The following is a 24564-nucleotide window of genomic DNA, read 5'->3' on the forward strand; positions in this document are numbered from 1 at the left end:
CCGCCCTCGCCTCGCGGGTGACGTCACGGGGGCGCTTTCCCAATCAAAACGAAGAAGAACCCAACTTTCCTCCGGCCGGTTGGGGTAACCGAGGAGGCCAATCAGAGCGCGCCTTTGAGCCTTTTCATCTCTGCCCCCCCCTCCATAGAACGCGTGAGGCCGCTCTTTCGCTCGCTAGCGCGCACGCGCCATTCCCACCTGGAGTGCGCGCGCACGCGCAGTGGCAGTGGCGGCTCCTCCTCCGTTAGGCCTCCCCTCAGCAGGCGGAAGCGCGGCCCCATCAGAGAGGCGGAAGGAGAGCGAAGGGGGAGGTGCCTATTCCGGTCGCGAGGGGGTTTCCTGGTCGCAGCAGGCAGCGCTAGTGAGTAACGCGGGTGCGCGCGCGCGAGAGAGAGTGAGCGAGCGCGGGAGAGAGGTCGCCTCCGCTCCCCTCCCCCACCTCCCCTCAGGCGGGCCGTTGGCGCGGCGGCCCCTCGCCCCGGCCTCTCCCGCTCGCCCCTCGGCCAGTCAGCAGCCGAGCCTCTCGGGCGCTGAGGAGCCGGAGGACCGGGGGCGGGCGGTGAGAAGTTGGTGCCGCTTTTTTTATTTTACTTCTTGTAAGATACGGGTTTTGGGTTTTGTTTTCTTAAAATTATAAAGGGAACGATGGTTCTCTTGAGGAGAGAGCACTTCGCTCATGCTCAGAGGCGCCCTTTGGTCACTCCCCCCCCCCCTACTGCTTCCTATCCAGAGTGCTTCTCCGTCGGCCTTTACAAATCCTCTGCCCCCCCCCCCCTCGATCGCGTGCTCTGAGGGCGGGCAGGCAGCCTGGGGGAAGAAGGGCAAAGAGGCAAACTTGGCTCTGGAAACGTGTTGGAGACCGCGCGGCTCCGTCCAGACGAACACGTTTGTGGTTGCAGGGGCCGCGCCGGTCCAAAGCGGAAGGCAGAAACAGAAACAAAAGAATTACTCTTCCTTCAGTTTTTTAATTTGGGGTTAGATTCTACACACAGCAAGAAAAAGGCTCCTGCAGACGCAAATGTTTCCAGCTTGATTCCCCTCTCACTGCAGTTCATCCATGCCCCATTGCATTTTGCCTGCAAGCCCCCCAGTACCCATAGCATCAGCTTTTGGCGGGGGGGGGGCTCTCAAGAAGTACTAGGAGAAAAGAAGATTGTAAATATCGTCTTCAGCAAGTAGTCTTACACTTCAGTAGGATCCAGCACATTGGTTTTGTTGTCTACACTAGGGCTCAGGGTCCATTTTTCTGTCTATTCTGTACAATACATAGATTTTTCAGGCTTTCAACAAATGTTAGTCCTGTGGCTTCTGTTCCTGAGCATTTATTGGGTGTTAAGCTTTCTGGAGGTGTAGTGTGCGACTTCATCAGGTGTGGAAAGAGTGCCAGTGTTGGACATTTATCCACACAGGCACATGCGTGGATAATCAAACATGCAGGCATAAGGTAGTTTATTTTGAGTGTTTTAAACATAGTATCGGACCTCCACAAAGGTACACCAGTGTTGGCCTCAAATTTAAGATTTGAGGAAGAGAGGCCTGAGAGAGAGAGAGAATGGCTTGTTTGAGGACATCATGCCCATTTTTGGCACAGGCGAGTCCAGTAGCACCTTTAAGACTAACCAACTTTATTGTAGCATAAGCTTTCGAGAGCCACAGCTCTCTTCGTCAGATTCTTCCTTCTCGGAAGAAAATCCCTATCAATTTAGCTTGTCATATTTATAGGGCTTCAGAATCTGCCGTGCTTCAAAGGCTCATATTCTTTTACTATCTTATAACTTCAAACACCAGACAAGGTTTTCCATATTTGAAACATCTTAAAATGTATAAAAATAATTCACAAGTTTCTCATATACATGAATATCTTTTGGGCGTCAAGCAATATATCAGTCTTTGAGTTCTGCTGTCTCTAACTTCTGTGAAGTTAGACGTTCCTGCCATTCTCAGACTCTTTCTGCACCTGGGCCGTAGTACTTTGTATTTAATGATACAAGTCAGATGGTTTTTCTAATCTACACAAGGCCATACAACTGTGTTCCTCGACTGTTCCACGCCCCTCTCCAAGGTGGTTCTTTTCTAGGCCTCTAGACTCCCTTTGTGTCTAGTCATGGGGTCGGCTAGCCCTGTTTCTGTGTGCAAAGGCATCTTCTATGACTTTCGTGGTCATATCCAGCATATCCGTTCCAGCTCTGTCTGTGACATATGATCTTCACAGGCCGGAAGCACAATCCTAAGGGGCGCTGTGGCAGAGGCGTCCTAGATGCCTCTGTAACTTCTGCAGCACTAGTCTGTTCCCTAAGGACATTCTGCAGGGAGATACATCAGTGTATGAATCTGACCGGGCACAGCAGCAAAGCGAGTTCTCCTGTCTCCATAGAAACATCACCAGCATCCACCAATCACACAACAGCAGCTGATGACTGTTCTGTGAGTGGCACACACAGGCACAGCTGATTTCTGGCTGCCAATGCAGCCGCTGCCTGTCAGTGCCACTCTTCCCCCCCCCCCTCGGAGAGCCAGTGGACAGGGTGGAAAGACTCAGCGACTGCAGCACCCCAACAGAAGCACTTGGCTTGAGACACTCCTCCCGAGCCCTGGAAAGGAACACTCGCGGCAGCAGCAGACAGGATGCCCTCCATCACTAGTGAGGGCCAGACTAGCAGCAAAAGTGCCACCCACTCACAAATGCCCCCACTTGGAACTGCACACTCCCCCTGGAAAAAGTATAGGCAGAAAGGCAAAAAGTACAAAAAGACCTAGACCAGGCTTTAACCCACAGCCCCTGACACTCCGAACCAGCCCCCTAACTCCAGGACCAGGAGAGGAGGTTTTCAAGAATATGCCAGCAGGCAATAGACACCCTGCTGCAGCTCTGATGTCACCACTGCCCACATGGGGTAGGCCTGGGAATATTACACCGATAGGGTGAGGGATAGGTTTGTCCTGGTGGGAAGGCAATGGAATAGCATGGCTGGAGGTCCTGGTTCAAATGTCACACGTGCAGAAAGGAGAAGCAGGCTAAAGCCCCGCCTCTGAACCCCCCCAGTTAACAACATGGGAGAGCAAGATGATGGAGTGCCCCAGAGATCCATCATTTTGGTCAGGATGTGGCTCCACAATTCTCCTTCTGCTGCACTCTTGGCTGTAGCACATTAGCATCCATCCTGGATCTCAGCCATGTACTAACAATCTGGGTGGCTTATTGGAAGCCAGCAGTGCTTTATGAAAATGTGAGACCCCCTCAGAGATGCCCCTCTCCTGAGCAGTCCCACACCATCTAGAGCAACCCCGCAAGTTGCACCCGGTACCCTGCAGTCTGCTGGGGATGGGGATTGGCTGCTGCTGGGGCATGAAAAGATTGATTGCAGCTGTAGATGGCATCCTGAGGTCCGCTGGGCCATTTGGTCAGAGCCATGCAGGTATGTGGGGTGGAATTGACTTTTCCCTTTGCATGGGCACCTATGGGCTAAGCTGTCTTGTTTCATGGCTTAACTTTCTGCTGTTGTTTGGGAGCCTTACCCAGCGTGGAGTTTCAGTTTATTCAGCTTAACAGCTCATAGACCCTTACCAACATACTGAGGTAATGAGGTTGATTGAACTTCCCACATAAAGCAGGGAGCATTTTCGTGCCACGTCCTTTAGAAGGGAGCCCCAGTCCTGCTTAAGCAGCTTCTCTATAAGTAGTTCTTGTCTTTTCCCAGTTAAAGCTCTTGGGGCCCATGAACCTAATTTGTTCATTTCCGTGTCCACAGTTTTGATCTGCCTTAACCAGCAGTACTCTTGAGCTGCTGATTTAGTGAAGACTGGAAGGTCTTCAGAGTTTTGCAGTCTGTAGTTGAAACTGACTATGGCTTTCCAGATCTGTGTTGAGATTTTTGGAAGGTCCAATTCAAGTCATGTGACTGTGGAGGCTATACATGGTGGTAGAGCAAGTATTTTCTGGAAGATGTTAGCTGGAGCTTGTCAAGTTGTTCTGTTGGGCCCAGGAACCAGATCAGGGAACCATATAGTATGCGTGGTGTTACAAGAGCCTTGTATGCCTTCAAAAGTGCTAGTACATATTGAGCTTCTTGGATAAAGAAGAATTTCCTTAAAGTCAGTAGAGCTAAGCCTATTTTCTGTGTACGATGTTGAATATGCTTGAACCAGGATAAATTCAACTGGAAGACGATTCCTAGATATCTGAATTAGTTGACCAGTCAGGCCGCATCCGGAGTACTGTGTGCAGTTCTGGAGGCCCACTTCAAAAAGAATGTGGACAAAGATGGCTGTTGTGGGTTTTCCGGGCTGTATTGCCATGGTCTTGGCATTGTAGTTCCTGACGTTTCGCCAGCAGCTGTGGCTGGCATCTTCAGAGGTGTAGCACCAAAAGACAGAGATCTCTCAGTGTCACAGTGTGGAAAAGATGTAGGTCATTTGTATCTACTCAGGAGGGGTGGGGTTGAGCTGAGTCATCCTGTAAGAGTTTTGTGGATGATACATTTATCATTTGGAGCCATGGGGAGGAAGAATTGATGGGGTTTTTGAATCATCTCAACAACATCCACCTGAACATACAATTCACAATGGAGAAAGAAATCGAGGGAAAACTCCCATTCCTGGATACCTTGGTCATCCGCAAAGCAAACTTTCAGTTAGGTCACAAGGTCTACAGGAAACCAACTCACACTGATCGGTACTTACACAAAAACTCCAATCACCACCCCCGACAGAAAAGAGGCATAATGAAAACATTAGTGGATCGTGCAAGACGGATATGTGAGCCGCACTTTCTCAATGAGGAAATTAATCATCTAAACCACGCACTTCAGGCAAATGGCTACTCCAGAAATGAAATCCGAAGAGCAATCAAACCCAGGATGAATCAAACAACCAAGGAAAAACAGTCTCCTACAGGAAAAGTGTTTTTGCCATATATCAAAGGAATTACTGATCAGATGGGAAAGCTTATGAAAAAGCATAACCTTCAAGCAGTATTCAGACCCACCCGAAAAATACAACAGATGCTACGATCAGCAAAAGACAGTAGAGACCCCCTCACCTCTGCAGGAGTATACCGTATACCCTGCAGCTGTGGACAAGTTTACATTGGGACCACAAAGCGTAGCATCCAGACAAGAATAAAAGAACATGAAAGACACTGCAGACTTGGACAACCTGAAAAATCAGCAGTGGCTGAACATAGCCTAACTCAAACAGGGCACAGTATCTTATTCCAGGACACCAAAATACTGGACAACACTTCCAACTACTTTGTCAGACTGCACAGGGAAGCCATTGAAATTCACAAGCATAAGCAAAACTTCAACAGGAAAGGAGAAACCTTAAGAATGAACAGAGCATGGTTTCCAGTTCTGAAAAACACCAGGCTAACAAAACATTCTATCCCCGACAATAGCCCTGCAGAGAAGATTAGCACATCAAGTACCAATCCATATGCAAAAGAACCTCCTCAGGATACAGTGAAGCCTCCCGCCATTAGCATTCCACACCCTGGGAAACTCTTACAGGATGACTCAGCTCAACCCCACCCCTCCTGAGTAGATACAAATGACCTACATCTTTTCCACACTGTGACACTGAGAGATCTCTCTTTTGGTGCTACACCTCTGAAGATGCCAGCCACAGCTGCTGGCGAAACGTCAGGAACTACAATGCCAAGACCACGGCAATACAGCCCGGAAAACCCACAACAGCCATCGTTCTCCGGCCGTGAAAGCCTTCGACAATACAATGTGGACAAAATCGAGAGGGTGCAGAGGAGAGTGACGAGGATGATCAACTTATGCTACAATAAAGTTGGTTAGTCTTAAAGATGCTACTGGACTCTCTTTGATTTTGCTACTACAGACTAACACGGCTAACTCCTCTGCATCTATGAGGATGATCAGGGGTCTGGAGACTAAGCTCTACAAGGAAAGGCTGAGGGCCTTGGGAATGTTTAGTTTGGAGAAGAGGAGATTGAGGGGGGATGTGATTGCTCTCTTTAAACATTTGAAAGGCTGTCATTTGGAGGAGGGCAAGGAGCTGTTCCAATTGGCAGCAGAGGATAGGCCCTGAAGCAATGGGCTTAAATTACATGCAGAAAGGTACCGGCTGGATATTAGGAACAACTTTTTCACTGTCAGAGTATTTCAAAGGTGGAATCAGCTGCCTAGGGAAGTGATGAGCTCTCCTTTACTGGCAGTTTTCAAGAAGAGGCTGGATGAATATTTGTCAGGGATGCTTTAGGCTCATCCTGCATTGGGCAGAGGGATGGACTAGAAGGTCTGTATGGCCCCTTCCAACTCTGTGATTCTGTAGTTCATATGCATCAATTTTCTATTTGTTTAATCATTTTGTTGACTTTGAGAACACCATGATTTTGGATTTGTCTTCATTTATCTCCAAGAGTTTGACAATAGCCAGCCTGAAGTGGCTTAGAAAGCCACCTAATACCCATCCTGCCCACTCCCACGTCAGTGCAGGGGTTTATGCTGGAGGCCTGCCAGCAACGTTGTAGGCTGCATTAACTTGCTTCTCCAGCAGTAATGCTGGATTCAGCATATAACCCCTAGGCTCTTAAATGAGTCAACAGGGGTCTGCTGAATCCCATTGAGAATGGGGAGCGCAGTGTCTTTCAGGAGCTCCACCTTCCCACCCATGGTTACCTCTGTCTTTGCAGAGTTTAGCTTTAATTTGTTCACTCATAATCATTTAACCAGAGCAGTCAGGCAGCAATTCAAGATCTCTTAACACATCACCAGGATATTTGGATAAGGAAATATAAAACTATCACCAGCATATTAATTACAGGCAACCCCCAAATTACAAATGATTTGTCCTAAGGGCTTTATGCAGAGATTGAAAAGCATGAGAGGATAAAATTGTACCCTGTGGAACACAACAAAATAGATCCCACACTGATGATAACGGGTCTTTAATGGCAGCCTTTTGAGTCCAGTTTGTGAGGAATGATTTGAACCAATCCAAAACATATTCCTTGATACCTACTTCTGCCTCCAGTGGCTTCAACAAAATAGCATCATCCACTATATCAATGGCTGCAGATAAATCCAGCAGCAACAGAGTCATGGCCTTTGTCTACATTCAGATGGAGGCCATCAACTAAAGCCCCCAGGGCCGTCTCTGCCCTATAGCCTAGCCTAAAGCCAGACTGAAAAGGGTCCAGAAGAAGATGAGTTATCCAACATGAGCTGGAGTTGGTCTGGTACTCCAGCTCATGTTGAATAAGTCATCTTCTCAACCACATCCTAGAAAGGGAGATAAGACTGGGTCATAATAGGTTGTATCACTTTTCTGTTTTCTGATGGTTAAGTAGTAGATGGATGACCAACTCTTTGAGTGGCTGAGTGAAGGTGCCCTGAGTTATTGATTGGTTGATGATAGAAACTAAAGGCTTGTTGTGGTCTGTACATGATTTTAGCATCCAAGGTGGGCAGAGACCCAGGGCACAAGTAGCAGTCTTCACAGATCTTCAGCATCCGTTACAAAAACTGGGTCATAAAGGTATGTAAGCAGACCAGGCAGTAGATTTAGGTATTTCCTTTGACTTTTGTTACAACTGGCATGCAGATCAACGGGTATTCATAATATTTTTATCAGCAAAATACTTTGCGAAAGTATCACAACTGGTTGTTTCAGAGACAATAAAGGGTCGGCAGATGCTGAGCTACCTTAAACAATTGGGATAGTCATGAACAAGCTGATGCAGTGGTAGTAGAAAAGTAACTTTTTTGCTGCTATCACCACCGCTTCATAGACTCTTCTGTTGTATGACCTAAAAATGCATGTCTGTGAACTTCTTGTCATTGCTTGCTTACACCATTCAGTGGTGTAAGATGAATTCATTTCTTAACCAGGTGCTTTCTTTACTGGCTCCAGTGCTGCATTCAATGAAGCTATTTAATGCCATAATGAAATTATGAGAAACAGGGAAGAACTTAGGTTATAGGCTAGGTTAGCTTTTTGTTGTAATGATAACTAGGGTTATTCCATATTTATATACTATAACACCTTTGTCATCGCTCTGATAAAATTAAAGGAAGCTTAAGTTTATAATTAGGTTTTGTGGAAGAAATAGTTAGAAAATATAGTCATTAAAATGCAAAACCTTGAAGGCTGAAAACTGTATCCTAAATTTTTCAGCTGGCTCTCACAGTCCTTTCCAATTTTCAAACCTTTTTGCAGGCATGAGTACCAAAAACTTAACACTTGAGAGCTGAAATGTTCACCATTTTAATGTTAGTCCTCAGATGTTATTATATAGTGTTTAAATTTAGTTATATACTGTGAAAATCAGCAATTCTGTCACAGGCAATCTGTGTTTCCATCTAACATTGGTTGGTTCACTGACATTGTTCATCCACATCTTTGTAGCTTGGTAGTATGGCTTGACTCAAGAGCCTTCATCTTTGGCTTTGTCTGATGCCATAGGGATGGTTATTAACTCAAGGCATTTCTTCTAAGGAATACCCTCTCAAGCTAAGACTCATATGAATGAGCCCGGAGTGTGGAAAATTAAGTCCCTCCCAGAATATATTGTGCTCTTTTGAGTGCAAGCTGCCTGCCGTTATAGTGCCAGGGCCTGTTAGCTTTACCTAAGATATGGAAGTTTAGCTGCTGCTTGCTGGCGCCATTTCAGTTTAGGGGTTTTGTGTGTTATAAAATGTGAAAAAAGCTTTCTATTATAGGGTCATAATTGAACTGTGAAAAATGTCTGTCAATATTTATTACACACTGAGCACCTCAAAGCTCTAGGTACTTCACAAATGTTAAAAAGTTGTGTGCCAGTTGGTTGTTTTTAGTATTGTAATTTTGTCGGTAGAGCTATATCATTCAGAAACAAAGGAACAAAATCTGATGTGTGTATTTTGAACTGTAGGCATAAGCTCATACTACACATGTCTGGATGAGAGAAAGTAACCTGAAGTTTAATCCAGACAAGATGAAAGTGTTTGTCAGGCTATGGATGACAGGCTATGGCAGATGGATTCCTGTACCATTGCAGCAAGAATCCAGGCTCTTGGTAAAATGGTTTTATTCAGAAATCAAATCATTTCCACAGATACGTCCATAGGGTTACTCAGAAGCAAGGTAAGCTACTAAGCAGTAAGGATCAATTTGACAGGAATGGCAACATGTGAGAAAACCCTTCCTCACACATTTACTCCTCCTTCCTCCCAAAAGTAAAACAGGACTTTTGGCACAAACACGTCCTGAGAACATCTCACATATTTGTACTTTCAAGTCTAGACACTGAGAAAGCAGGAGATCAAAGTTGTAACATAACCGTGCATGGTAGTGAGCACTGAGAGTTTCTGCAGTCTGCTAGATAAGACACCTGTAACTTCTATAAGCCTGTGAATGCAAAACAGTTATGGCATTGATAATATGGCATCAAGTTACAACATGAAACATTGGTTCAGATCAGCATCACTGGTTCAGCATGAAAATAATGGCATAGTTGGAGCACAGACATGACAGTGTTGTTAACTTGGGAGTACATCCGGTCCAGAAGATTCAGGATTGTATTTTGAGTGCGTTTTTGAAACTGGTGCTGCATCTGGATGTACAGTTGGTGGCTACAAAAGCATTTTACTAGCTTAGGATGGTTTGCTAGCTGTGACTTTTCCTCGACAGGAGCCAGCATAGCCATGGTAATTCCTGCCATAGTGACAGCCACACCAGACTACTATAGGGTGCTCTATGTTTAGCTGTCTTAAAGTAGGTCTAGAACTATATAGCTCTTTAGAAATGTGACTGCCTGAGAATCGACTATGGTGGGCTGCAGGGAGTGTTTCATGTTAATTTTATAGTTTGCTTCTGGGCACAATCTGAAGTGCTGTTTATAGCCTTTAAAGCTCTAAAGGGTCTAGGCTCAGGTTATGTGAAGAGCTGTCTGCTTCCATGTGAACTTAGACACAGCTGAGGTCCTCATTCGTGTTCCATGTGCTTTCAGCATCTGATATGTGGTGGGTGGCTATGGAGGACAGAGCGGCATGAAAACTGTGTCAGCACCATCCTGTGGTCTGCCTTGAGGCTTCCCTCCTGATGTTTAGGCCTCAAGCTAGGCCTGGGCAGTTCTTGTTCAGAGAGCTTTTGACTAGCTTGACTGTTTAACCTGCAGTTGATTTCTGCTGTGAATAGTGGTGTTGATTATCTTTCACCAAACCTTGCTTAAACAACATTTAATTCATAATTCTAAAACAAAATAACTCACCAGTTTTTTGTTCAGTTTTCCTGTGAATTTTTTTTTTAAACCCACCTTCAGTGTCCTGATTTTTCTCCTGGACCTTCAAATCTTAGAGCTGCAGCAAATGCAACCAGCCAATGAGAATTCGCTTCACTCTTTTATCATTCAGCCACAAGTAAAGGACAGGGTAAATAGAAGGGAATAATATTTTCTTGCAAAGACAAGCTTCACACAGAGCATAAATAATATGCCAAGACCCACTGCAGTGTACTGGGTTTGGATTAACTCCCCAAAATAAAACATATAGTGCAAAAGATTGAGAGTTTAGTATCATTCAGTTCATCATGTCCGATAGAGATTTTTGTTGATTGTCTAGACATAGAGGGAATTTGCTGCACTTGAGGGCTTTCTGAGGGCCAAACTAGATGTTACAGCATCCGTGGGTTCAACGTGGATGCCAATGCCATTTTAGAGCTGAATTCTGCCATTTAAAAAGGCTGTGAGGGCCCAATCTTTGCCCAGTCTGAGCTGGGGTGGTTTCAGCACGTGAAAAGGCATGCGGGGCAGGGGACGACAACAAGATTGCCTGATTCTGCTGCACCCTTGCAACATTTTTAAATTGCCAAATTCAGATCTAAGATGGCATTGTTGCCCACAGATTGGAGTTGTAGATGCCATTATATCTGGTTTGGCCGTGAGTCACTTAGTTATTTGGGGGCAAATATCTGGTTGCCGGTAATTACAAGGCAAATCTGTTTAATTGCGTTGTTTCCTTCTTTAAGTAGAACATAGTTTAAAGCAGGTTATCTGGGAATGGGGCAGCAAATTTAGGCAGCAATAGGTTATTTATTTAAAACGTTTGCTGTCTTTCTACCCGAATAGGGTCTCCAAGGCGGCAAACATTAAAAAAAATAAATAAAACACTTAAAACAGTGTAAGAATAACTCAATAAACACACACACATAAAGACACAATTGGAGAATCTGCTGCCTGTTTCAGAAAATGTAGTTTAGATGTACTTAGATTCTTCAGCCTACAGGAGAGTTTATCTTTTCCATCCAGTTTGATCCTCACCACTCTCTCTGAGTCATGGCAATATGAGGCCATTGCGTAATGAGTGCTTCGCTTGTACACAGCAGCTTTTTGGCTCCTCTTTCTAGCATCCACCCTCTAATGCCTTCCCAAAGTCCTCCCGGGTCCTTTTAGAGGTGCCACATCATGAGGTGCTGCCCCCAGAACATTAACTTTTACCCTGAGGGAAGATTTTATGCACATAGGTGTGTGTGGTTTTCATGGAAATATAGTAATGGTTGTGACTTTTTTTTTTTTTGCAGTGGCATTTGTGTAGAACTTTTAAAATGTAATGCTTGGAGTGAAAACATCACCCCTGTTTATGGTAAAAAGTTGATTGGTACACAGCTATTGCAATGTAACATCATTTCTGTGTGATTGGATTCTCTGTTACGCTGGCAGTATCTGTTTAGAAAACACATGGAGCTAGTGGATACTGTGTCTATTTCACATCAGAACTGTACCTCCTTCGGCAATGAAGGAACATTTGCGCATTGTTGGTGGGAGTGCCCTCAGATTGAAATCTTTTGGAAAACGGTTTTAGAATACATAAAAGAAATAACAGGCTATAAAATCCCTCTCGACCCAGAAATTTTATTTTTAGACAAATGGGACGCGATTGAGATCCCTCTAATTAGAAGAGAATTGATTAACAATCTATTTGTGGTCACCAAAAGCTTAATAGCTTCAAATTGGAAAACAATTAAAATGCCCTCAATAGAGGACTGGCTGGAGAAAAAATGGGATTACTATGTACAAGATAAAATACATGATAGAATATATCAAGCAGAACACTACCCAAAAGAAACTGACTTTAATATAAAATGGCTACCATTTCTTGATTACATGACAAAAAATAATAGGCAGTTGCCTAAAAATGTACTTTTTACCACTTTAGATCAGTGAATAAAAACAATCTGGTAATACGGAAAAAAAAGAACTGTACCTCCTTGGCTATAGGATAATGAGAGGGGTTACAGAAAATATGAGATTCTCTGCTGAAGACTTTTTTTTGAACCTTAGGAACAGATCGGGGGAGAGGGTGGGAGGGTAGAATCAGGGCTGCAATATGAGTGGGGAAGCAAAGTAACTATTCTGTGTCAGCTGCACTCTGCCAGCTGTAGTTTGGATTCATTGAGTAACCAATTGCAGTTCCCTTTAACTTTGTTCAAAAGGGGAATTACCTATGATTGCACATATGTCTATCTTGTATTTAAATTGGCAACTAATGAAGGGTGTTGCCCACTAATGAAGTGTTTGGGGGGAGGGGTGCTGAAGTGCATTTGTCCAGGTTTCAGATAATTAATTCACACCTTTTTCTGGTCAGGGATGTTTATATACACCACATATTTTTCAGGCATTTGGATGAGATTTTATTAAAACTGTACAGTCCCCCCCCGTCTTTCAACTCAGCATTTTAGTTACTCCTAAGCAGAGTTACTCTAGTCTAAACCCATTGAATGGGCTTAAACTGGAGTAACTCTGCTTAGGATTGCATTATCAGTCTTGTTTGGGGTTAAATTTTCTTCCCCTGTTATTTGGCTCTAGTCAGTAGTTTGGATTCAGCCATATTTTTTATCATAGAAACTAGTGGATTGAAATTCTTAAAATAAATTTAGATAATTATAATAATATAATAATGACATTTGATTTATATACTGCCCTTCAGGACAACTTAATGCTGCTCAGAGCGGTTTACAAAGTATGTTATTATTATCCCCACAACAATGACCCTGTGAGGTGGGTGAGGATGAGAATGTTCTAAGAGAGCTGTGACTGACCCAGGGTCACCCAGCTGGTTTCAAGCGGATGAAGGGGGAATCAAACATGGCTTTCCAGATCAGAGACCTTCCACTGTTAACTGCTACACCAAACCACTACACTAAAACATTATTTAGCAAAGACTTTTGTGATGGATTTGGCTTAAAAATTCTGGGATTGCTGTGTACTGCATCCAGTGGGAGGCCGGTGGATCCTTGAAACGCAAGGAGGGGAGGGTGATGGGCGTGTCCCTTCCCCCTTCTGGGGCTAGCCTGAAATGGCAGTTGGTGCTAGAATGATAAGCTGGCAGTTGGTGCTAACAGGAGGGGTCGAGTGTTAGAGCCTGGCATCTGACTAGAGACGGCCAGAGTCCTCTGTGTGTACCCTTACAGAAAAAAACATTAAGTTTATGAAGCACTTTTAGTCCTTGGACTAAAGTGGGACAGGCAGCACTAACTTTTGCTGAAACACAAGAGATCTGGGAACTTGTAGTGGGCCAAGGAAGTGGGTAAAAAGGAGTCTCCCTTGCTGCCAAAGGAAAAGGCTTATAGCTTTGGTATAACTACTGTGCAGTATCTGAAAGGGTTTTGACCCAGTGGAGTACCCTGAGGTTTGTAGTAAGAAGGAGAACATGCTGTGTGTGGGCAAAATTGGAGCACCTAACTTGTGAAGGAGCGTCAAAAGAAAGAACCTACATTAAATGTTTTAAGTCTGATAACACCAACCTTTCTCATCCAAGTCAGCAACCTAATAAACCATACCAAGTGTTTTTTGCCTGACCAGTAAAGTAATCTGTGCAAAACCCTCTTAGTTTCCTTTTAAAACTCCTTAAGCCTCATGTCCCAATTTCTTTTTTAAGGGAAATGCAAACCCCCCAGACTTCACTGGGTAACATCATGTTCTCTTAGAAAAGTAAAGAAAGTTGAAATTACAAATCCAACCATGCTACTAAAGGCTTCCCTGCCCAGTAAACAGCCTCGTATGCTTTGGGAGAAGAATTTTACCTCAAAGTAGGGGAAGTTCACCCCACGCTTGAGTTAGCCAAGGGTTAGCGACAGCTTTGTTCAGGTTAAGATCTACCTGAGAAGCCCTGGAATTGTCAACCACAGAGTGCTTAGAGATGTTTGCCTGCTCTGAGCATCCTCTGTAGGGAGGATGGAATATAGAATCATTGAATCATAGAGTTGGAAGGGGCCATACAGACCATCTAGTCCAACCCCCTGCCCAGTGCAGGATCAGCCTGCACTGGGCATTATATATGTAATAAAATAAATAATATTATATATAGACCTTAACATGGGTATTTAGTTTTCTGTAAACAAAGTAAAGAGTGGATGGTTTTAAAGGCTACAGTTTTAAGGATGGAAACAACTATGTTTTATTTAAATTTCTATTTCAACAACTTACGATTGTATGGGGTTGTTCTTTTTTTAACAGATACAACTATACTTTCCCACAATGTTTGGTGGCTATGATGATGTAGAAGCGTTTGAAGATGAAATTTACTGTGAAGAGAGCTCCAGTGACTCAAGTGTTGACAGTGAAATAGAATTTCATCTTTACAGCCAAGTGCATTATGCTCAGGCTCTTGCAGATGTCAGCGGACAAGAAGGAACTGAAGAAGCTGGACCTCTAGAGAAGCAGATTCAGAGTTCAGGGAGTAAACAGGATCAGAAAGATAACTTTGTAGTAATTTCAGATAGCGAGGTCATTCAGATTTCAGATAGTCCTGATATCTTCATCTTGTCTGATACACCTGATGAAGATAGTGTTTACAAAAGCAAACTCCTGAAGCTAACAACCCCAGAGTCTCCACCTGAGTCCATTTCAGTGAAACCAACTAAAGATTCTTCTCAGACTACCTTGAAGTCAAAGAGACCGCCTACAGAGATTTCAAGAAAAGAGAAAAGAATTCAGAAGTCTGTCTCTTTTCACCGTGATGGTGTTCACATGATCCACAAGATCCTAGTAATAGAGGACAGCTCCAGTGATGAGGATGGAGATGCGGCAAGCACAGTCTCTGAAAGTGATGATGTGGAGAGCTGGATGTTGTTGGGAGGTGCCAGAGATGACACAGACAAAAGCATCCTCTTAAACCTTAAGGGCTGTGGAATGTCAGCCACAGAAGGTTAGTATACTCTTGTAGTTGGTAACACCAAATCGAGTTGAAAACTATTGAGATCTGATGGCCATAATGGAAAGAGGAAAAAAAGGGACAAGTCTAGGTATTGAAAACCAAGGTGTGAAGAGTGTAGTATATTTATGTCCGCTTTTCTTACTGAGACTCGAGGAAATATTGTTTCTTGTTAGAAATAGGTGTTATGATTTCTTGAATCATCACAGAACAATCAGGAGGTCTTGAGCAAGCTTACTAGTGATCAAATTGCATCAAATTGATAGAAGTGATTTTGAAATAAGGATAGGACTGTCAATTATATTCTACCTGCAGTGTAATTCACACTGCAGTAGTGTGGATGTACAGGGGAAAAAGTTTGCAGTTGCAAAGGTTAGAGAAATTATATTATTGTTTCAGAACAAGAACTAAACTATCAGTAGGAAGAGAGAGACCCAAGCAACATTTGGGATAGCAATTTTAACTCACAGCTATAATACTATGAACAAAGAAATTAAATATGTCACAGTATAGTGCACAACTGAAAGAAATGAAATGGACAAATCAGATATTGGCATGAATCCATAGGATTTTTGCCTCTTCTTCCTTTTTGTTGCAGCCCCTGCAAAGCCACTCAGAAATCCCCCAAACATGTGAAAAATTGTTCTGCTCATGTGAGAAGGATTGAATCTAGCTCAATTGTCGAAGAATTCAACTGGGATGGAATATAGTAACTCCAGTAAATACCACTAAGACAAATGGCACAGTTCAGACATTGACCTTGTGTTGTATACCTGTTCATATGCAGCACCAGAGTGCTTTTGTTATTTTGTATATTCTTGGCAAAGAATTTTAGGCAATTGTAGGCCCATGGCACTTGTGCTGAGCAAATGCTTGTAACCAAAACCAGGCATTTGCTATCTATATAAATTTCAGTTTCCTTGTGTTGGGTATTCCCATTTTAAAAAATTCTGTGAAGTGGTTCTAAATCTTCTAATAATCTGACAAGTGACATTTGGTATTTCTTAAACCAAACCTCTAGACAAATACTGAGGACATGTAGAAGGGAATGAGCTAGGTACAAAAGTTAAAATACAATCTGTAACACATCAGTAGCACCTAACAAGCAAGCTTTATTCCACAGTATATTTTAAGCACTGTGTATGGAGAATACTGAAACATTTAATTGGCAGTTTGTTGTTTTTTCCTGTTCTTGTATGTCCTGTTATGCTTGTTTGTAGTTGAATTTTGTTAGTGTGCTCCTTGTCAGCCACTTAAGTATGAACATTGACTTCTGAGATTTAGATTTAATACTTTTCAGGCCATCAAACACACCAGTTAGGATTCTTTGGGTCATAGCTTAATATATGTGTTTAGCAATTGAGATAACATTAGGGGTGTGCACCCTGAAAATACTTGGGTTTCCCACTTCGGCAGCCATTTGAGGAGCAGGAAGGGTCTTCTCCACCTCCTCCGCTGCTGTGCGCCCCCACAAGGCAGCGGGGAAGGCTGGGGCCAGTGACACTGCGCCACCTCCTTTGGGCTCGCAGCGGCTTGCAGGGCAGTGGGGAAGGCCAGAGCTGCCTCCTCTGGCCCTTCCTGCCCCTCAAATGGCTGCGGCGGCCCGTGGCCATTTGAGGGGCATACACTAATTACCATACACTAATTGAGGGAAATACAGTCAGCATTTTCAATTATTACTTCACATTGTGTCTTCATAAAATAACATTTTAATTATCAAAATGGAAGTTCAGAATTTTAGCTTAGAACTCGTAATGTGATTGGACAATTGCTTGTGAGTAGGATGTTGAAATGGGTATTGTGAGGGAGGAGTAGCAGCAGCAAGTAAATATTAGTTGGAGGAAAGGAATTGCTCTCCTAGACATCCTAATTTGTTGTCATTGTCATATATAGATGTTTCATTTATTTCACTTGCTTTCTTTTACCTGAGCTCTTGTCATTAATTACCTGAATTGTGACCCTGTCAGTGAGAGTGTTGCAGGTAAGAGGCCATGGGGGTGGGGCTTGTCTACCATGAGTGTTCCCTCAGGCGTCCTTTATCTACACACACACCCCTCTTCCTCCTGCTCCCTTCAGCCTTGGAGCAGGCAAGGGCCTTACTGGTTGCCACCACTCTGCTCTGAGAGTTCAGCTAGACAGAGCTCAGAGCATGCCCCCTTTCTCTTCACCCTCTTTAACAGCATCTGCTGGTGAGGACATTGCTAGGTGACTGGTCAAGCTTGAGGCGTGAGAACCCAGATAAAGAGAATGTAAAGCAAACTGTTTTATTAAACAGGGGCAATACTAAACTCCAATTGGTGCAAAATTGTGCAAAATGCTGTGGCTCGACTGTTAACAGGAACAAGCAGGAGCATGAACATCACTCCCATCCTACAGCCACTCTCTTGACTACCTATCAGTTACTATGCTCAGTTCAAAGTATTGGTTATTACATACAAAGCTCTTCACAACCTTGGTCTGGCATACCTGTGGAACCGCCTCCCTCCTTGTGTTCCTCCACAACAGCTTCACTCATCATCTTCTGCAGGTTCTAGCCTGCACATGGGTGAAGTCAACGACAGCCTGTACATGGGCTTTCTCTGTGATGGCCTCTACCCTGTGGAACAGCCTGTCTGAGGAGGTCAGGGGAGCCCCCACTCTCTGGCCTTTCCACAAACAATGCAAACCCGAATTATTAAAAAAGGCTTTTTACTCAGATAGGAGGGCTATATTGTAGGGAGGAGGTCTCAGATGCTTTGCTAATGAGTTAGGGACCATAGACTTCACCACTACATATTATCTGTTGTTTTAAATATGTACTCCTATGTACTACCTGTGCTGCTTGTTGTCTAATGTCAGTCCTGGAATTGATTTATGTTCTGTTTCAGCACTTCTTCAACTCTGTATTGGATCCTTTCTAATGCTGAGACTTTGTAAACTTGTATATATTTACCCTATGGCATTGTTTATGGAACCGTCCTTGACACTGTATGGTAATGTCTGTGATACTGATTGTACTAATCTTGCACTGTGTAATCCTCCTTGAGTCTCAGTGAGAAAGACTATAAATGACATAAATAAATAAAATAATAAACAGGTGGGAAAAGAAATGCTTGTGGGAAGCAGTTTAACAAGAGATATTTACAACAAGCAGGGCAAAATTAACACTTAAAAGAGCGAGTAAGCATATGATAAAACCTCCTAACGCTTCTAACTGACCGATCCCTATAATACCTGGACCTTCTTGGATCCAACCCACCCTCCTGTGGGGAGGGAACTTCTCCTGCTTGTAGTGACCTCTTTCCTACTCAGCTCCTGGGAGAACACCTTCTCCCTTCAGGAGTCCTTATGTTACTTTTCTCATGGCCCAGCCTCCTTGGTGATGATTGGCCTTTCTTTGCCTTCCATTTTTCCTTAATCTAATCCTACAAGTGGGAAGGATCCTGGGAAATACAAGCCTGCAGGGGGATTGGCATCTAGACCTATTGGAAAATTACTGGAAGGCTTCAGTTTTTCTTGAGGTCTACAGGCCAACTATCATGACAGGGATAGATCAGGATGTACACACAAATACATAGTAGGGTTGCCAGGTCTTTCTGGCAACTGGTGAGAAGGGGGCCAGTACTTACCAGGCTTTTTCTTTGTAGAAGTGATGTCATTGTGCCGACGGTGGGAGTGCTCCCATCTTTTGCATAGGGACGATTCTTTTAAGCAGTGATGACGCGCCCAGCTGGGAGCATTTGCATGGGATGTGTGCCGCTGGCAGATGATTGCCAGAGACGGATGCTAGGTCTCCCAGGCTTGAAACCAGGGGACAGGGGGCCTTGGGGGGTGCACTCCGGAACAATTCCTTGTTGCACCAGGAATGACGTCCTGGTGCGATGTGGAAGTGTTGGTTCCCGCACGGGGGCCAGTTTGATAAAAATCAGCTCCCAATCTAGCGTTCGGGGTTGATTTTTACCAAATTGGCCCCGCACGAGACCCATAGCTTCTGTGTCTCGCTGGGAATGACATCATTCCTGGCATGACAAGCAAGTATTCCGGAGCGTGCTGCAGGGCTACCAGGCTCATCCTCACACCTTTTCCCTCTACTGGCCAGGTGAGAGGTGGGGGGCCGGAGACTGAGAGTGGGGGATCCCCTGCTCCCACCAGGGGAATGAGGTCCCCATTGCCAGGTAATTTGCCACCTCCTGTCGATCTCCAGCAATTGGCAGACAGACGAGTAAGCTGCTGGGAGTTCATCCACCACCAGCAGGCCCCTGGAAACCCTAATACCAACATAAGCCAGAGTTTTCTAAGAAATGTGTTATTTAGTGTAGTCATGCTACTTTTGTTAAGTTTGAAATGCAAGAGTTATTTAGTGCAGAGCTAGGTTCTATTCAGACCTTTATTTCAGCTTTCATCGTATGTGTGGCTTTGAAATCTTTAATCCTTTTAGAAATCATAAAATGGCAGCAGTTAAAATGCTCTGTTTTATCCACTTAAATTTAATCCATTAAAGTTTTGTTACTGAAGCTCCACAAATAGAAACATGGGCATCTATTAGTATTTGTATGTAATGACAGTCTAGAATGGCTGAAGACATGGTTTGAAACCTCAGAGAAGTAAAAGCCATTCTAAGACTAGGAAGGGAGATTTTGGTCAAATAAGAAGTTCTGCCGTGGTCCCTCTTAAAAAACTTGAACCAGGGAGAAAATTTGGAACTTCTGTCCAATGCAGCATCCTTTTTAAATATTCATATATTGAGACCGGGCAAGGGACTCCCTGAAAGTCATCCACTAGGAAATAACAACAGAGGATATTGTTAAAACCAACAGAACAAACGACATCTGAATGCAGTTGTGCATTGGTTTGCCTTAACAGCAGACTCCTTTGCTTTCTCCAGAATCTAAATAAGGCCAAGTGCAAATGGGCTCTGATAGAAAGTAACTCAAGTTCAGCTTGCACTAAAGTCACTGGAGTACCACGCGGCAAAGCTAGAATCCTCTATAAAAAGATCACTGCACCTTATAGAAGCTGCGGAATGGCCTTATGCTGGAGCAGTTTCAGGGCTGGTTCAACTAAAAATCTTCCTTTCAAAGTGTAAAATTTAAAGATGGCCTTTATGGTTTTCAAAACTGAGACTTTTGTTATGGCCATATGGGCTTTCTGTGAGAGGGTTTCATTAAATGTCACCCCAAGAGACTTAAAGGTTCTGCATTGTTCAGTGGGATTTGACCATTTAAATTGGTGAAGTCTCTTCCCAAAGACCATCAATTTGGTCTTGGCAAAGTTGATGTTTAAGGCCTCACCCATAGGGAAATTGCCCAGTTTGTACAGCATCCACCTTAAACTGATGCAAGGTAGGGACACCCAACACCATGTCATTTGCATATAGGAGAATCGACGCACTCAGGGCCTGATAAGCTTCGAACTGTCATTTAAGTATTTATTTTATTTTAAACCCGCCCTCCCCGCAAGTGGGCTCAGGGCGAGGCACAACATTGATTAAAATACAACTTAAAATCAGTTATAAACACAGATAAAATACTGTCCCCCTTTTGGGGCAACCAGCAGACTCTCCATACCCCTTGTAGAGGGAGACCGGTGGAAGGCTCGGCAATGATGGGCTAAAATTAGCCTCCATCATATGTCTGGCAGAACATCTCTGTCTTACAGGCCCGCCTAAATGATACAAGATCCTGGCGGGCCCGAGTGTCCTCAGACAGAGTTCCACCAGGTTGGGGCCAGGACCAAAAAGGCCCTGGCCCTTGAAAAGGCCCTGGCAAGTAGAGAGCAAGAGGGCCAAAACACACCCTTGTAATTGGAATCCCCTCTTTTAATGAGCCTGTGGGGCCTACCTTAACTCTAGCAGATATATTGGAATGAAATTCCCGAATTAGGAACAATAGTTGTTTATTGATATTAGTGCCTGCTAGTTTTGCCCACAGTTGGTTCTGATCTACTGAGTCAGAGGTAGCAGTCAGATCCACAAATGCTGTGAATGTAACCTTGGTGGGGCCCTTAATGCTAGGTTGAACGGGCTGATAAAGGGTCAAGCAGTGAACAGTAGTGCCTCCCTCTTTCTTAAACTCTGCTTGCTCAGGATGGATAAAGTTATGTTTCCTGCTTTTCAAAATTTAAATTTGAAGAGAGTCTACTTCAGAATTTAAGCATAACCTTTTCCTGAAGTAGTGGAGGATTGTACTGATACATTGTCCTTCCGGTACTGCCTTAGTATGCGTCATGCTTAGTTTGATTATAAATTGGGGACTAAAACATAAATGCTGTGACTGACAGAGGCCTGCTGTGTCAATCACCTGGAAAAAAGTCTTTTTGTATTGGAGTTGTTGAAGTTGCACGAGCACCAGAAATTAGTACTTAAGGAAGAGATTAAAAGCTACTTGTATCTTGTCCAGAAAAATGTTTTTCCAGCATGCAGTTGTCACCGTGGTTTAATGCTTTTGAGCTACCACCATTATGCATTCAGATTTCTGGGAAGGGGGTTGTCTCCCTATCTTTAGTCTCTCTTGGATATTTAACCATAGTAGGGGGATGGAAATAATTGCTGTAAAATATAGCTGGGATCCAAAGAACCATGTAGTCATTCCAGGGGTTCTTTGAGCAGTCCGCCCTCCACTCCACATGCTGCATGGCAAATCTCTTTTGAAAGCGAGGGGATTTTTTGAAGCAGTTCGTGATTTGTCGTTGGGGAAATAAAATCCTCATTGGGTATCCCCAAAGCTCTGGACACACAGAAAATAACGCTTTTGATAACAGTTATCTTCATAAGCAAATATAGAGTTAGGTATATTTAAGCCCATTGAAATCAGTGAGTTTAAATAGGCCAAACTCCTTGGTGTATTATGGCCAGTTTGTGTAGATTTTACAAAAACTGCGTTTCTCTTTGAATGACTGTAGATATCGTAGAACTTGGTATAAATTATTTCATCCATTGTCTTCTGGAATAACACTATGGGAAAGATCAGATCTATGCTTTTGAAATCCTTTCTTTGCTTGTACATGCTGCTAGATACAACCATTAAAGTGTTTGTGTTTGGTTCCTCGCCCCCCCCCCCCCGTGTTGGTGTTCTGTGTATTTTGGTTTAATCCTACCTGAATGTGAACATTCTTGTATTTTGGTTTAATCCTACCTGAATGTGAACATTTCTGAATTTGATTGTGGTATAATTCTATTTTGGCAAAGTAGTTGGGTCATTACACCACTTTGACTTCCTCGAAGACATCTAAAACTCTGCAAATATCTACAGTTTCTGTAGGGGCACTATCCCTTTGTTGCCATTCACCTTAATTTTTCACTGCTTTGTATGGATAAAGTTGTTGGTTTAATGAAGAAATAGACATCCTGTCCTGATCATTCCTTGCGTGATGCTGATTTATCTTTTTTAAAGCCCTCTTTTTGTTTTGGTGAATTTTTTCCAGTGATAAGTTGGAAATTTCCCCTTCCAACTCTTTTAAAACTTTTCTGATTTACACAGGTGCTACATTCCTGAGTCTTGTTGGCTCAAAAGTGTTACTGTAGTGTCTAAATTTTTTTGGCAAGAGGTTCGATGTTCTCCAGCAGTGAACATCTGTACCACTATCCTCAAAGTGTTATTTTTGACCCACCGATAGCTGGAGTAATCTTGATTTTCTTGAATCTTAGTTAGAAACTGTTCTCAGTGCTGCAGCGCTAGCTCTGTCTCTCATGAGGCTGAATAACATGGCTGCTTTTCTGTTTTCCTTTGCAAAAAATGGTAATAATAATAATAATAATAATAATAACATTCGATTTATATACCGCCCTTCAGGACAACTTAATGCCCACTCAGAGCGGTTTACAAAGTGTTATTATTACCCCACAACAATCACCCTGTGAGGTCTCTACAGAAGATCTCTACAGAAACCAGATATTTCAGAAACATCCTACAGTGTCCAACAGTTTGTGACAACACATTTAAAAAAATTGTTGTCTTTAATTATAGATACATTCCAGTATTTTCATACTGTGAAATAATGAAATAGTATTTTGTGATCAGTATTAAACTGAAATTCATTTTGGAGCTGCCCAGCAAATTGAAATAATCATTAGAGGCTTTGGAACTTTCATAGCAGCATTGACTGGCATTTTAAAGAAATTTTGGAAGCTGGTATAACATTAAGGTTTTTTTTTTTTTACTAGTTTCCATGTCTTTTGCAACTACCATTTGTTACACCAGTATTTCGCACACCCTTTTCCATATGGGCTACTTTTTAATTCTATCCTATGTCAGTCCAGAATCTATAAGAAACAGGGGTGGGGGAGGGCACAATGCTTGCAGAATAGTGTTCTGCTTTATTGAAAGATCTGTGTTTTACCATGGTACTTTAACTTTCCCCCCTTGTGACTAATGGCAAAACAACAACAAATTTATTTATTGTTCTTTTTGGCTTCCAAAGTGTACAGGATTCCCCTCGCCCCCACACCTGTTAATAGAACTAGTTTTTAGGAAATGAGAAATGAAGAACAATAAATGTGAAGATCATATTGTATAGGTACTAGTGATGGTTAGATGTGCCTTAAATAGAATTTTTGATGGTGACTCTTACATAAAATTCAGAAGGAGGCATTTTCATGGAATTTTGTTTAGTTAGCATAGATCTATGTTTTGAATCAGTTTGCTTTTTATCTGGCAGTGCCTTCTGCTCATACTGCCATTTATGGGGCTTCTAAATCATGGATTAAAGAGAGAAAAAGACATCAGCCCTGCTCTTTCTAAACAAGTTTCTAAGAGCAGCTCCCTATTTTAGTGAATACCATTTGCTGAACTTACCTGTATGCAGCGAAACTGTTATACACTTGGCGTTAAGGAGACAAAATACAGATTCTGTAAGGATTCATCTACTAAATTTAACCTCAGAAATAGGAATGAGATTTTATTTGGCAATAGCAATTTACTGCTAATGTAAGTGAACACTTGAGTCAGTTCAAAAAGGGCAATCTAATAGAAGATCAAATTCTGGTATTAACCATGTTTGTAGTATGTGCCTCCCACTAAGCAACCATCTTTTAAACTCTATTTGTACCAACGGAAGGGAAAAAGCAAAGAACAAGCTGGGAAACAGCTCCTCAGCTGAAAATCACCTCTTTACCATGTTTGCTCTTGCTTTTCCCATGTCAATTTGCATTGGATTTTTTAGAAAAATGCAGCAATACCTAATGTAGAACATTTCCTTAATAGTGTTTTTTGTTTTTGACTACATAGTAAATAGTTCATGCAGTAGAGAAAAAAAAGGTACAAATATTGCTTGTTCTATACCTTGGGGGTGTATAAGTTCTGTGATTGGGAAGGCAGCTTTAAATATTCCTATCAGAACAATAAAAGAAGTATTTGCTTTAATAAAAACTAGGCTAAACGTTTTATTTCTGTAAAGTCCTATTAAAATTTACATCATCCCATTTTCTGAC

The 24564-nt window shown here is 42.9% G+C and overlaps 1 protein-coding gene across 1 annotated transcript in view; it reads left to right on the forward strand.

The window, feature by feature from the left end:
* The first annotated feature begins 294 nt into the window (after window positions 1–294).
* The window catches only part of ZCCHC7 (zinc finger CCHC-type containing 7), a 292686-nt gene continuing 268416 nt past the window's right edge, over window positions 295–24564 (forward strand). The window contains exons 1-2 of the mRNA XM_054987272.1: window positions 295–361; window positions 14462–15152. Coding sequence (XP_054843247.1) covers window positions 14483–15152 — 670 coding nt within the window. The 5' untranslated portion in view covers window positions 295–361; window positions 14462–14482. The remainder of the gene's footprint in view (window positions 362–14461; window positions 15153–24564) is intronic.

Source organism: Eublepharis macularius, chromosome 8 (assembly GCF_028583425.1).
Source record: "Eublepharis macularius isolate TG4126 chromosome 8, MPM_Emac_v1.0, whole genome shotgun sequence".
Classification (NCBI taxonomy): domain Eukaryota; kingdom Metazoa; phylum Chordata; class Lepidosauria; order Squamata; family Eublepharidae; genus Eublepharis; species Eublepharis macularius.